Here is a 13,562-nt window from a genome sequence, read left to right as displayed (position 1 = left end):
ATGCTGAAAAAGCCCCCCATGGCTTATACTCGAGTGAGGGTCCTTTCGGGCTGCTCCTTCCTCCTCCACCACCTTTGCCACTATCAGTGGCGGCAGAGGAGGAACGAGCAGCCCAAAAGCAGCCCTTGGGGGCTGCTTGTTCTTCCTCCGCCACTGCCGCCACAAGCCTCTGGTGTGGTGAACCGGCTTATACTCAAGTCAATACGTTTTCCCAGTTTTTTGTGGTAAAATGAGGTGCCTCGGCTTATATTCGGGCCGGCTTATACTCGAGTATATACGGCAGATAAATAGGCAGCGGGAAGATAAATGGCGTTTCTGTGTGCTCTGGCTTCCGTCATGGTGTTCCGTTGCGCCAGAAGCGGTTTAGTCATGCTGCCCACATGACCTGGAAAGCTGTCTGTGGACAAACACCGGCTCCCTCAGCCTGAAAGCGAGATGAGCGCCACACCCCATAATTGCCTTTGGCTGGACTTAACCGTCCAGGGGTCCTTTACCTTTTACCTTTACTTCAAATGTAGTTTGACTTTTCAGGGGACTATGCACAGAGGCAGAGCCCTCCCCTCAATCACTGCAGCTGGTCCAGAAGCTGCCTATGGTGCAGGATGGAGCATGTTATCGCACACATCTGGCACATCTCTTAAATGAGCTGCATGAGCTACCAGTGAGCTTCCAGGCCAGGCTTAAAGTTCTTAAACAGATTTACAAAAGCCTTAAATCAAGGATGGGGAGCCTCAGACCCAGGGGCAGCAGCAGGGCTAGAGGAGGAGTGAATGCTTGGCTTAGTATTGTGTGCAAACCAGGTCACTGGCTTTGTGATTCTTAAATGAAAAGATATATATATATATATACACACACACACACACACACATGCGCACGCGCGCACACATACATAATTTTTTAAGTATAGTTCCATAATCTGGGACTTCATTTTAAACATATTTATGATTTTCACACCTTTGGACTACAGAAACATATGAGCAAGACACAAATTAAGACATAGTTGCCTCTTCCGTCTGCAGCAGGCATAGGGAATCTGTGGCTATCCAAATGATGGTGGGCTACAGTGCCAACCATTTTTATGTATAAAAATACTTATAAACCAAAATTTAATTTTATAAAGTATGTATCATATATACAACAAAAACTATTTTCTTCTTCTTTAAGTGTCTGGAAAGGTTGCTGAGAGTTGCTAGCTGACCCTATTCCCCTCCCAAAGGTACAATTCCCAGAGTATACTATCAACCAATCCTTCTTCACAGGGAACTTTGGGAATTGTAGTTGTGAACGGAATAGGGGGCCTCTAACAACTCTCAGCACCTTTATTTAACTACAGCTCTGAGAATTAGGCCGGGGGGTGGGGGAGCCATGACTATTTGAAGAGGTTTCTTAGTGCCTTAAAGTTCTAGTGTGAATGTGGCTCTCTGGGATATAAAAACTAGTATAGCTACTATCAATTTCTTAGCATCAGAAATTCTCACAACATTGTTCATAATTCATTGTTTGGCTGCTGTAGACAAATTGCCCACCACATTGCCATTCACTCCTGCTGAGAATTGCTTGTAGCTGAATTTAGGAGATGTACCTTTTCTTACTTAAGCCTACGTTAAGAATGCATGATTCCAGTTCCCCATGGACAGAGGCAGCAAAGACCAGAAAAAGAAGTGGGTTTCCTAGGGCTTTCTAATCATTACTGCCACAAACTTGTCTGACACATATACACACTATGCTTTTGCACTGTGCCAACTAAATGTAATGCTACTGCCATGAATTTAAAACCTTAGTTTTTTGTGTTGTACTCATACGGCTCTAAGGCCACAATGTGCTTAAAACTGAGAAGTCTTGGGGGATTATGCTTGTGGATTTCATTAAAGTCCCTCTTACCTATCATCTCATAACTTGAGCATGGTTTTTGCCTCTCCCCCCCCCCTTGTGCTCACTTCTGCCCATTCAAAGGAAAGCATCAGATGATTGGTTATGTTATCATAATTTGCACATAGGTTCTCAACCTCATTGGTTTCTTACCATTACTTTTAAGAAAGGTTCTATTTAGAAATCTGCAAACTTTTTACACAATTTCATAAACATAGAAAAGAAACAACAAAAACAACAACACAGGGCATGAAGGAGGTTGGCTGTGAAGTACAAAAAAAGATGAGGCTTAAAACAATGACTTGGGGGGAAATCACTCATTTCCAAAATTCAATTACAAACCAAAATGGCTATTAATACTTATACTGGGACATCACAGTCCTTCGTATGAAAACTAAGTGTCAAATCCATCCTTTGTTGCTTCACTGCCACAACCAAATTATCAACCACCTGGGCTCTAACAGGATACAGAATCACAGAATTGGAGAGTTGGAAGGTACCCTGAGGGAAATCTAGTCCAACCCCCTACAATGTAGGAACATATGGATGATAAACCATTATTTTTCTTGGCCTGCTTTGCAAGGCAAAGATGCTGTAGAAAACCAACACAAAGCTCTTTGTAATGGAGAAAACAACAAACTAGGACTTGACACTGTGTCCTGTTATGACATGAGGAGCAACTTATCTCCATCTCTCCATGTTCCTTCGACGTGAGCTAGGGTCTTGATTAAACAAGCACACTCCTTATCCTGAGGAGAGCTGTGCAAACTATTAGCCTGAACAGACTGAATGCCTTTTGTTAGCTTTCGGCAGAACTCACTGGCCACAACTTGAAAGCTAGAGAAATGTTCATTAAATTGAACAAAAGGACAAGACAATCCAGAGGATTGGGAGGGGGGAGAGTAGATGACAGAAGATTCCACTTTGAAGCTGAAAGATTTGCATTCTTGGTGGTTGTTAAAAACTATTTATGTTCAGGCAGAAACTTACATGCTGACAGTACTGCAAAATCCCTTCTTTTGTCGCAATGCAGCTCTTGGTTCCAGAAGGGTCAGATTCCCATTTTCCGTTCTGAACATTCATATGCATATTCAGCTTGCCACAGAACATGGCCACTTGGGGCTCCGCCAACAGGCCAGCATTTCCATCAGTAGGCACCTAGAACAGAAAAGGCAGACAGCATTACTTCATTATTGAAACCACAACAACCTAAAGTAACAAACCTCTCTATGTGTGCGTGCGTGTGCACAGACATGCACACTTAAGAGAACCTGCAAAAGTTCAAAAAGCGTAAAACAAATCATCACTTCACACATTAAGGCTGGCAAAACATGCATTTACTCAGCTTGGGCTACAGCTGTTGTCAATAGGCCTTTTGTGACATGGCAACTAGAGAAAGCATCGATCTGGCTGTGCACCCACCCACGCATATGCATATGGCAGTCACCCAGAGATTTCAGAAGGCAAACAGCTGACTCTGGTGTCATAGGGAGAAAACAGAAAGAGTACCTGGGAAGGTGCTATCAGTATCTTAGCAGTTACAATACTATAGGGAAGAGCCGCACCTACAGCCAGTTGTTTCCTAGCCAAAGACAGTATTACTCCTCTCCAAGAGCCATTTGTCATGCTGGCTGACACTGAGCAAAAAGTTTACCTGTGTCTTCACATAGCAATGGGAGGGAGATGCCCCCTCTTTTTTCACCGGGAACTCCCAAATGCACAGATAGTTTTTTTCCAGATACAGCAGCTAATGTTTTGGCCTGCACTTTGAAACCAAAGTGTAGGTAGAATACGCTGAATATGCAAAAGCGTCTTGGAAGCCTAGGAGCTTAGTGACCTTGAAATGTACTGCTAGCAGAATTTGTGCTCATTATTCAGGGTTGGAAAGGAAAAACTCACAGGCTTTCAGCATCTGAACACATCTGAATGTTTTCTCAAATGCAATGCAATACATGTTCTACAACCTTCGTATATTTGGCATAAAGGGAAGAGCAATAGCTCAGTGGTAGAGCATTTGCTTTGGGAATCAAAGGTTTTTCCATCCCCAGCATCTCCAGGTTGGGGCCGAGGATGTCCTGTATCAGAAGCCCAGGAAAGTCCCTTCCAGTCAGTGAAGATAATACTGAGCTAGATGGAGCAAACTCCTCTGACTCAGCATAAAGTCGCTGCTGCTGTTTCTATGAACTACACAATTCCAAGGCAAAGAATGCACCTTGAATGTAGAAAGTCTCAAGTTCGGTTCCTGAGATCTCCAATTAAAAATCTCAGGTAGCAGGAAAGAAGTTTTTTCTTACATTTTGGGTGCACCACTGACAGCAAAGAGTGAAAAAGAGAATACAGGCCCAGGTAGACCACTGCACAACTTCAAGTACAGCTGTCTGCACAGCTATTCTCACATGTGAGCAGTTACAATCACAACAGCATTCCTCCTTCAGAAGTCAGGAAGGAATAAAAATGCTTCAAAGTCCATGCAAATCTGATGGGATCAGTTTGTGATGTGAACAGGAAACGTGCTTCCAACTTTCCATAGTCGTAATTTTTTACACACTTGACCTATGCTGTGTCTGTGCATGAGCAAAACTTACTTATGCTTGTGCAATAGGCCTTGACCTCCTTCTCCTTCTCCCCTCTTCTTCCAGCAGTCCCCTGCATACCTTCAAAATCAGCCACCCACCCCAGATCCTTTGAAGAGACACAGAAGGTGTGCAAGGAGGAGAGCAGCAAGGTCAAGTTAGTTCACCCACTAGTTATAACTTTTAACACTCACTTTGCTAAGACAGGCTTACATATTATCTGATGGTACAGATCACTTTGTTTACATTTTCATCTCTAAAAAAATACATTCATTCCACCTAACCCCATGTTTCCATATATCTTACATTTTTTTGAATGAATCAGGTGGCTCAGACAACATTCACTCAGATTATTAAAACTGGTCACATCTTCAAAGGCTCTTAGAATGCAGCATCTGCTTTCAGGTGCCTTAAAAGGAGCTGCCATCTGACACAAAGGCTTTTGGTAACTTAATATTAATCCTCTTCAAAAATCAAATTAGCCTCAAGATGCTTAGTGAGCAACAATAAAGCCATGTAACAGTAGACTCATTTGCTTGAAGTGACAGCATCAGCAGATACGTGAAACCACAATGATTCTGACTGCAACTGGCATAAATACAATGGAAAACATGTGTTATACATCAGTATGTCAAAGAATATCCATTTCCAGGAGAAAGTGAGGATGTCTCATGGAAGATGTAACTTTAGAGAGAACATCTGAATATGTTAGGAGACTAAAAGGATAGTCACGTGAATGAGTTTAGCATATAAAGGCAAAAACATGCAGTATCCTGGGCAACTTAAGACACTATTTCCAGACAAGGGCTGGATGGAACAACTATCATATCATAGTCCAAAATCCACATACCTAAAACCGCATTAGGTTTTCAACAGCCTTGCCAATTTTTAATCAAGGGCTGGTGAAAAGATTGCACTCCGAAATATGCTGCCATAAGAATAAAATTTGGAGATCTCTTATAAACCAAGAGAATGCCTACCAAATAAACACACATCACGGTAAACCACAAGCAACAGTGTACCCATAAACACACAGTGTACAATAAACACATACGCACCACAAACTCAGCTCAATTTATATCACATTTAGCACAACTTAGATGTGACATGCATGTGAGAAAACTGTTCTAGTTTATTTTGTCAGTTCATCAGAAGGGATGACATTTGGGAGTCCTTTGAAGGTAGTAACCAATGTATTTTCTTCAGCATCACACAGAAATGCTGAATGAGAATGTGCTGTCTGATGCCCTAAATTCATTAGAACAGAAATGTTACACTGACATCTGCTACCAACAGCTGTAAATATAGGAAATTCATTAGCTGCCTGTCCAATACACAAGAGCCGCATAAGAAAACACATCAACTGTGGAAGTTATACATCTATATTAATCATGATTATGATCTAAACTTTTCTTACTGTTTAAAGTGTCCCTTAATTGCATCCACAACTCCATATGACAAGAAACATTAAACTGTCTTCAACAAATAAGTAATGTGGAATACTAAATATGCTGAAGGTTTAATTAGCAAACGCCTGTCAACTCCAGTGCTATGAAGAAGTCTCAATGTGCTCATGACTTGTCTTAATAATTCAATAAACCAGGGAGTGGAAAGAAAATATAATATTGCCATGATTATGGACGATGGACTATTTAATAACTAAGTCAATGACTAAATCTTTAGTGGCTAATAGCCCAATTTACTCAGAAGTAAATTGAGATTTGCTGCTGGGGGAACATGCATAAAAGTGCAGCATAACTGTACAATGCTTTACATGTCTACTCAGTAGTAAGTGCCACTGAATTCAATAGTATTTATTCCAAGTGGTATACGATTGCCATCTAAATAATCTAAGCACTGATTTTCTCATCTGGATTCCACTTAGCTTCTCCCCCAGCACGAAGAGGAGCAACAAACCAAGATTCCTGACTCAGCCTGACATCTGAACTGGACATCATGGGTTATTGCCCTCCAAACAAACCACAATGCAAAGCCAAGGTTTATTGTTGGCTTCCCAATCTTGGGTTAGCTTGGAGTGAAACAAACCACAAGGCACAGTTAGACAGAATGCTAAAACAGGGATTGTTGCTCTCACTAGAGCAGAAAAGCTGGAGAGATCTCAACATTTGCAGGGAAGCATTAACAATAGTTTACCATGATGTGTGCAGTCAAAACTGTCTACCCAACCTCCTCCCTCTGCTCTTGTGCTGATTATCCCAAAAGAGTTATTGTATATAAATTAGATGAACATGGGAGCTACAGAGAGCTGCTCTAATTTACGACTAAGAGTAAGATATGCATATAGATATGGATAGATATAAGGGACGTGGGTGGCGCTGTGGTCTAAACCACTGAGCCAGGGCTTGCCGATCAGAAGGTCGGCAGTTCGAATCCCCGCCATGGGGTGAGCTCCCATTGCTCAGTCCCAGCTCCTGCCAACCTAGCAGTTCGAAAGCACGTCAAAGTGCAACTAGATAAATAGGTACCACTCTGGCGATATTTCAGGAGCTTGTTCACTCATAGGACAGAGGATGGCCCAGTGGAAAAACCTCACCTTCACATATTGTTAGTCTCACCCTTAGTGTGCAAGGTTGCTAAAAGTTAATCATTCCAACACAGGCTGTAGACATTCACCTCTAATGAAAGTTTATACAGACTCAGATCTTATTTATTTGGCGGAGAATCAATTTGCACTCTGCCTGCTGCATACACACTATGCAGCACTACCTTAAAAGGGATTAATCATGGATCACTTAATATAGCCCTATTAAATTTAACAGGACTACCACAGTGTTGACCGGTCACCTAACCCTTGAGAATTAAAGAAGCGGAAAAGCGAAGAAACTTTGGGAAAAGTTAGTCAAGGTGAAACATTTTACTCCTGAAAACCTGAAAACACTTGATGTCCAAATGCTGACAGCAATGTAAAAGGGGAGGGATCCTTGAAAAGGTCAGCTGATTCTTGCAACAAGGATAGGAGGTGCTACTTCTGTGTTTTCCCCAAAGCACCAAATGAGGCGCTAAAGAAGCTCCATTGGTTCTCAGATAACTAAACATTTCTGTGGGGTGTCCTCTCATCTCTCCAACAGTTCAAATCTCTCACCCCAGAACACTCCAAGCTTGGAAACCTGTGGCTTACCTGAATATCAGATAAAAGGGTCACTAGACAAACACGGCATATAGCAGTCACAGAAATATAGAAAGCCCCCTTATACAAAGGCAGGCCACCAGTTTACACACTGACTAGCAGCTACTCTCCAGGGTTTCAGACCAGAGTTCTCTCCCACCCCTACCTGGAGATGTTAGGGATTGACCCTGTGACCTTTTGCATCATCCTACTTACCACTTTGTTTGCACCTAGTCCATTCTGGATCCCAGTGTCCCCAAGATAAGAGTTCTGAAGCAAAGTTCCTCAGAAGAATATTTGTGACCTTCCACATGTTGCTGGATTATACCTTCCATAATCCCCCACCACTCATCATGCTGCTTGGTGCTGATGGAAGCTGGAATCCAATAGCATCTGAAGGGTCACAGGTTCCCCCTTCCCTGCAGTAGGTACTTGAAGCTTTCTCATGCGGTCAACCTGTCTTCTGAGACTGAGCATGGCCACGCCCTCCATTTCTAAGCACCCACAGAGAGATGCAAATGGGTGATTACTTCCTCCCTGTGTGACCACCCATGCTATACAGTATGTCTATAAAAGAATCTATCAAGCATTGCCAAATGTTTTGGGGAAGTGGGTTTATTCAGGTATCTCCAAGTTTTGTAACCCCTAGTTTAATTCAGAGCCAGGTGGTTGGGAGGAAGAAACAGCAGCAGTAACAACCAGGGGTGTGGGTTTCTTGGTTGTTGTTTTTTTTTTTAAAGTAGGGCATGGGCTTATGGTGGCAGTGGTGAAACAGGAAGTTTGCAAATGGTAAACCATTTGGTTGAAAGCCACAGCATTAAGTCATGCAACTTTAAATAAACACGGATTCAATTTTATGCATATTCTGGGGCTTTCTGAAGCCTCAGTATTGTTTGGTTTCGTGCAAGTAATCCCTCAGCATGTGTCATCCATCACTTCTAAAGATAACTTTCTTTAACCAAGAAACTTTACACATCTCTGAATCATCAGAAGTAATACCACGTGGATTACAAGACTAAGTATCCCCACAAATTCCCACAATTGTAGACTGGCTAGGGAAAAAATATGGGATGCTACATTGTTAATCCAGCTAACTTGTTTTTCTAGCAGCTGATCAAGAAAAACAGACAGATCCATTGAAAATGTGTGTTTATTAATTTTTAGAACACATCTCAATATAAAAATCAAGCCTTAATGTGTGTTTTTCTTTGCTGCAATATTAGTTTAGGGTTTTATTACGGTTATATCATCATACTTGCAGTTTTTTTATAAGATCTTATATTTTGTTTGTAAATACATCTAGCTTGTTATGTTTCTTATGAGTGTAAATTTCTCTTTTTATAATAAAAAGCTGTTTTAAAAAGTGACTAGATAGTGTGGATCTTGTTTAATTGCTACGGGCTTATGCCCCGCTAACTCCACTCTCACCAACCTGCCAATCCCTCCATATTAAACCCCTCTCCCAAGCTTCCCACCCCATGCATCCTTTATCTCTCTCACATATTATTTCTTACATGTGAGGAAGCTGAGGAGCAGAAAAGAGGGGGACTTAACTTGCCTCTTCCTTGCATTATCTACAGTATTTCACAGACCAGCTTACAATTTCTTGAACCACCAATACTTTTTACCTAAACTAAAAATGCCTCTCTCTCTCTCTCTCTCTCTCTCTCTCACACACACACACACACACACACACACACGATTAATTTATTCTGCTTATCAGAGAGCCTTGAAGAGGTTTTCCTGCAAAGCCATTTGATAAAACCAAGCACACAACAGAATTAATTTGCATGTCTGTCCTATTATAAGAAACAGTCACACTCACACCTTGGAATAGCACTCACTTAGGGCAAATCCAATGTGTATTAGTGTAGGATGTGGGACAAGGTTTAAAAACACATCTTAACAAACTTGAAAATATTATGTGAAAAACAGTTGCTTTATGTTTCGACCCCCTAACTCTACTAAGATTTGAAGATGTTCAATTGCTCCAATTAAAGGTATGCCCCACGCCCAGAGAGATGCAGTTCAGTTGTGTCAATGGATGAGCCAAAGGATGCCAAGCAACCTGTCAGCTTCAAAGGAGGACACAGGCTGGGTAAGGAGCAAAAGGTTGAATCAATTAAATAAGTGTCTGCTTACTTTCTTTGCTGCCTCGCCACGGAGCGCAACCCGAAAACGCTCAACCGGAAGCGTATTTATCCCGAGGTATGACTGTATCAGCACTAGCCCTAAAAAGATCCAACTGGCAAATCAAATTTCCTCCAACGAATTCATTGCAAGCTGTAAATCCCAGGGATTTCAAAAGAACTTGCCACAACACAGTGAGCTTCAATTTAGCACACAAAGCACTCCAGATGCCCTTATGTCAATCGTTTCAACCCAAATATGCCCATTTAAAAATGCATTCCAAATCACACCATGCTGTTTCCATCCACAAAATAATTGTCATCTGATGTACATCTTGACTACCTCAAACCAGCTGAAGCAAGAAGGTGTAAAGCCCACAGGAACTGAATATGACCATACCTCAGAAAGCTACAGAGTTAGCATATATAAAAGGAAACCACCAAAAAAAGCTTGCATGGCAACCCACCTACCCGAAAGAAATAAAAACCCAACCAAGAGGGACAATGACTCTTTGAAGAAAGGCGAAATCATGCACCGGTGGGGTAGGCGAGGCAGATCATTTCCATCTTCACTGCACCAGGTGATCTTTTGTTTGTTCCCATTAAGAGAAAGTTATTGTCTGCTAAGAATTCTTTTCTTCAACAGAAAAGAGTCAAAATTATAGGGCTGAACCTGTATAGCTCAGCAATCAACCCTCTTCTACCTGAAAAAAGCTACTGTGGGGGTTACAAACTCCACAATTATACGTCGTCTCTTCCAGAGATCACAGCAACCTGCTTTTTCCTATCAACTGCAATCCTATATTTCTATTAACCAAGTGGCTGAGGCTCAAGGCAGGGGGCATTGTGAGTTTGGCAAGAATGCATGCAAGACTCAATTGTTCAATTGTGCAATGTTTATTAGGAATAAAGAAGGCAAGGAAGAGAACAAAGGGACAAAGCAGAATATTGAAAATAAAAGGGGCTCTTTAGCTCAAGTCTTTGTATCCTGATCTTACTACAGTGGTACCTAGGGTTAAGTACTTAATTCGTTCCGGAGGTCCGTTCTTAACCTGAAACTGTTCTTAACCTGAAGCACCAATTTAGCTAATGAGGCCTCCTGCTGCCGCCGCACCGCCGAAGCACAATTTCTGTTCTCATCCTGAAGCAAAGTTCTTAATCCGAAGTAATATTTCTAGGTTAGCGGAGTCTGTAACCTGAAGCGTATGTAACCTGAAGCGTATGTAACCCGAGGTACCACTGTACTTTAAAGCCAGTTTCTGGTCTCCTCATGAGTATCATAGGTGATCAGTCCCCATTCATGTCATAGTTCATTTGACTGGTAGATGGCACCTTTCAGCCAATTATCTTCCAGGTCACATTTGCCAGAGAGTCTGCAAACACTTTCAGGGAAGTGGGGAGAGGGGAAGATGGCTGTTATTTTTGCAGATCTGGGAAGTGGCCATCTGGTGATAAGCATCACCAGCATTTTTCCATCTTTCTGTCAGGCAGCATTTAATATTTTCCTGCTAAACAAGATTTAATGAATAACCTTTGGGTCTGAGAAGGGGCCCGTGCCTTATTCAGCAGCCATGGTGGTGGGCAAGAAACCAGTTTTAGCCACACCCTAAAACAAACACTGCTTTCTCTCATGCTCAAAAATTCAATCCCACTAAAAAGAAAGGCAGTTGATTATGCAATTACAAGGTGCTTTCTCTTCCTGCTAAGTTGTGTGGCATTAGAACAAGTCTCACCAAGGGTTACACAAGTTTCTCATCAGGAGTACAGTGTCACATACAACAACAGTGTTGAGAACAACAATAATCACAGTAGCAGTATGGTGGACTCCTCGTTTCACCTGAGATCATAAAGCAGTATTTAATGTTTAAACAGCTACTATAAACATGCAGGCATAACACAGAGGTTATCTGCTGTAAGCACAAAAGCCTCACACTTAAAAGAAAACACAAGAATATAATGGATTGAAGAAATCCTCTCACTAGTTAGAGATGTGACCATGTGCCTCAAGGCAGAAATCTCAAACCGGGTAGCTAGAAAGCAAAGTTATCTGAAGGGGATACACAAATGAGCACTTCAAAGCACAGGCTAGTTTAAAGGAACAAAACAATTTAGAGCACAGTAGCTCAAAGGTCCTTTGATACATGGCAACTCAATTTAGCTGACAGATATACAAAGAAACCAATTCGCATGACAGGCCATTCAGTGGCAGATGGCTGGGGGCTATTTCCCTCATCTGACTGCTTGTAGATTGAAGGGAAAAGCAACACAGAGACACAATCCAAATCATGGATAGGCAAACTATGGCCCGGGGGCCGGATCTGGCCCAATCGCCTTCTTAATCCTGCCTGTGGATGGTCCGGGAATTGGCGTGTTATTTACATGAGTAGAATGTGTCCTTTGATTTAAAATGCATCTCTGGATTATTTGTGGGCCTGCCTGGTGTTTTTACATGAGTAGAATAAGCATCACTGGGACTTCCTTGCCTTTCTGCCAAACAGGATTTGATTGTGAACATTTGGGTATTAGAAGGATGTGGGTGCCGCTGTGGTCTAAACCACAGAGCCTAGGGCTTGCTGATCAGAAGGCTGGCAATTTGAATCCCTGCGACAGGGATGAGCTCCCGTTGCTCGGTCCCTGCTCCTGCCAACCTAGCAGTTCAAAAGCACGTCAAAGTGCAAGTAGATAAATAGGTACCGCTCCGGTGGGAAGGTAAATGCTGTTTCCGTGCGCTGCTCTGGTTCGCAAGAAGCGGCTTAGTCCTGCTGGCCACATGACCTGGAAGCTGTACACTGGCTCCCTCGGCCAATAAAGCGAGATGTGCGCCGCAACCCCAGAGTCGTCTGCAAGTGGACCTTATAGCCGGGGTCCCTTTACCTTTACCTTATTCAGCAGCCATAATAGAGGCTGTCACATACGTATAGACAGACAGACAGATTAAAAGTTTATAGGTAGATATATTTTTAAAATTGAGGGGGGGGGAGATAGCAAAGGTATATAGATAGAATTGTTTGCAGTCATATTTATGTGGCAGGCTGCCAGTTCATTCTGTGGGTGCAGCCTGGTTCATGCTAACCTTTTCTCATGCAGACAATATGCAATCATGCGCAGGCATGCACATACAATCAATTGCATATTGCAGTGTCTGTCTATCTGGAGACAAGCAGTGTATCTACAAGAGCCCTGTCACTCACACTGGTCATTCAGAAGTCTATGCGAAGCCCACCTGACGGCAAGAGCTCTTGCTTGTTGCTGTTCCCAAACATCTGATATTCAGTGACATTACTGCTTAGGAACATGGAGGCTCCATACAGCCATCATGGCTAATAGTTATTGAAGGATGCCTTTTCCCTGAATTTGTCCAGCTCCCCTTAAAAGAAATCTAACCAATGTCCACCATGACACCTTGTGACATCCAAGTCCATAAATTAAATTACAAAAGGTTTGGACAATATTCGAGGCATCAGGAAGCCATTAACAAGCTTTGGAACAGAATGCTCTGTTCTTGTCCTTCCCTTTACTGTCACACACTGGCTTCAGTGAAAGATCCTGGCTCGTATCAAGTCAGAGTTCCCTGGTTCAGGCGTAACAGAGAACTCTGGTTTAATACAAGCTTTCTCTAAGCATTATAGGAAAGGTGAGAAGAGGAGCAACAGGAGGACCTGTCAACCCCAATGTTTATTCATGGCTTTACGAAGCCTTGCATAATTGTACAAACAGGCCACATTGTGAATACAGTGGTGCCTCGCAAGACGAAATTAATTCGTTCCGCAAGTTTTTTCTTCTTGCGGGTTTTTCGTCTTGCGAAGCACGGTTTCCCATAGGAATGCATTGAAAATCAATTAATGCGTTCCTAGGGAAACCGCT

The 13,562-nt window shown here is 42.3% G+C and overlaps 1 protein-coding gene across 4 annotated transcripts in view; it reads right to left on the bottom strand.

Moving 5' to 3' along the window:
• APP (amyloid beta precursor protein) overlaps positions 1-13,562 on the bottom strand; it is a 142,577-nt gene that overhangs the window by 101,835 nt on the left and 27,180 nt on the right. For all 4 annotated transcript variants that reach the window (XM_083500351.1, XM_083500352.1, XM_083500353.1 and 1 more), the window contains exon 2: positions 2,860-3,027. In XM_083500351.1, the coding sequence (XP_083356477.1) occupies positions 2,860-3,027 (168 nt within the window). The remainder of the gene's footprint in view (positions 1-2,859; positions 3,028-13,562) is intronic.

Source organism: Podarcis liolepis (assembly GCF_965112155.1).
Source record: "Podarcis liolepis genome assembly, chromosome: 4".
NCBI lineage: Eukaryota > Metazoa > Chordata > Lepidosauria > Squamata > Lacertidae > Podarcis > Podarcis liolepis.
This window is presented reverse-complemented; position numbering and strand designations above follow the sequence as displayed.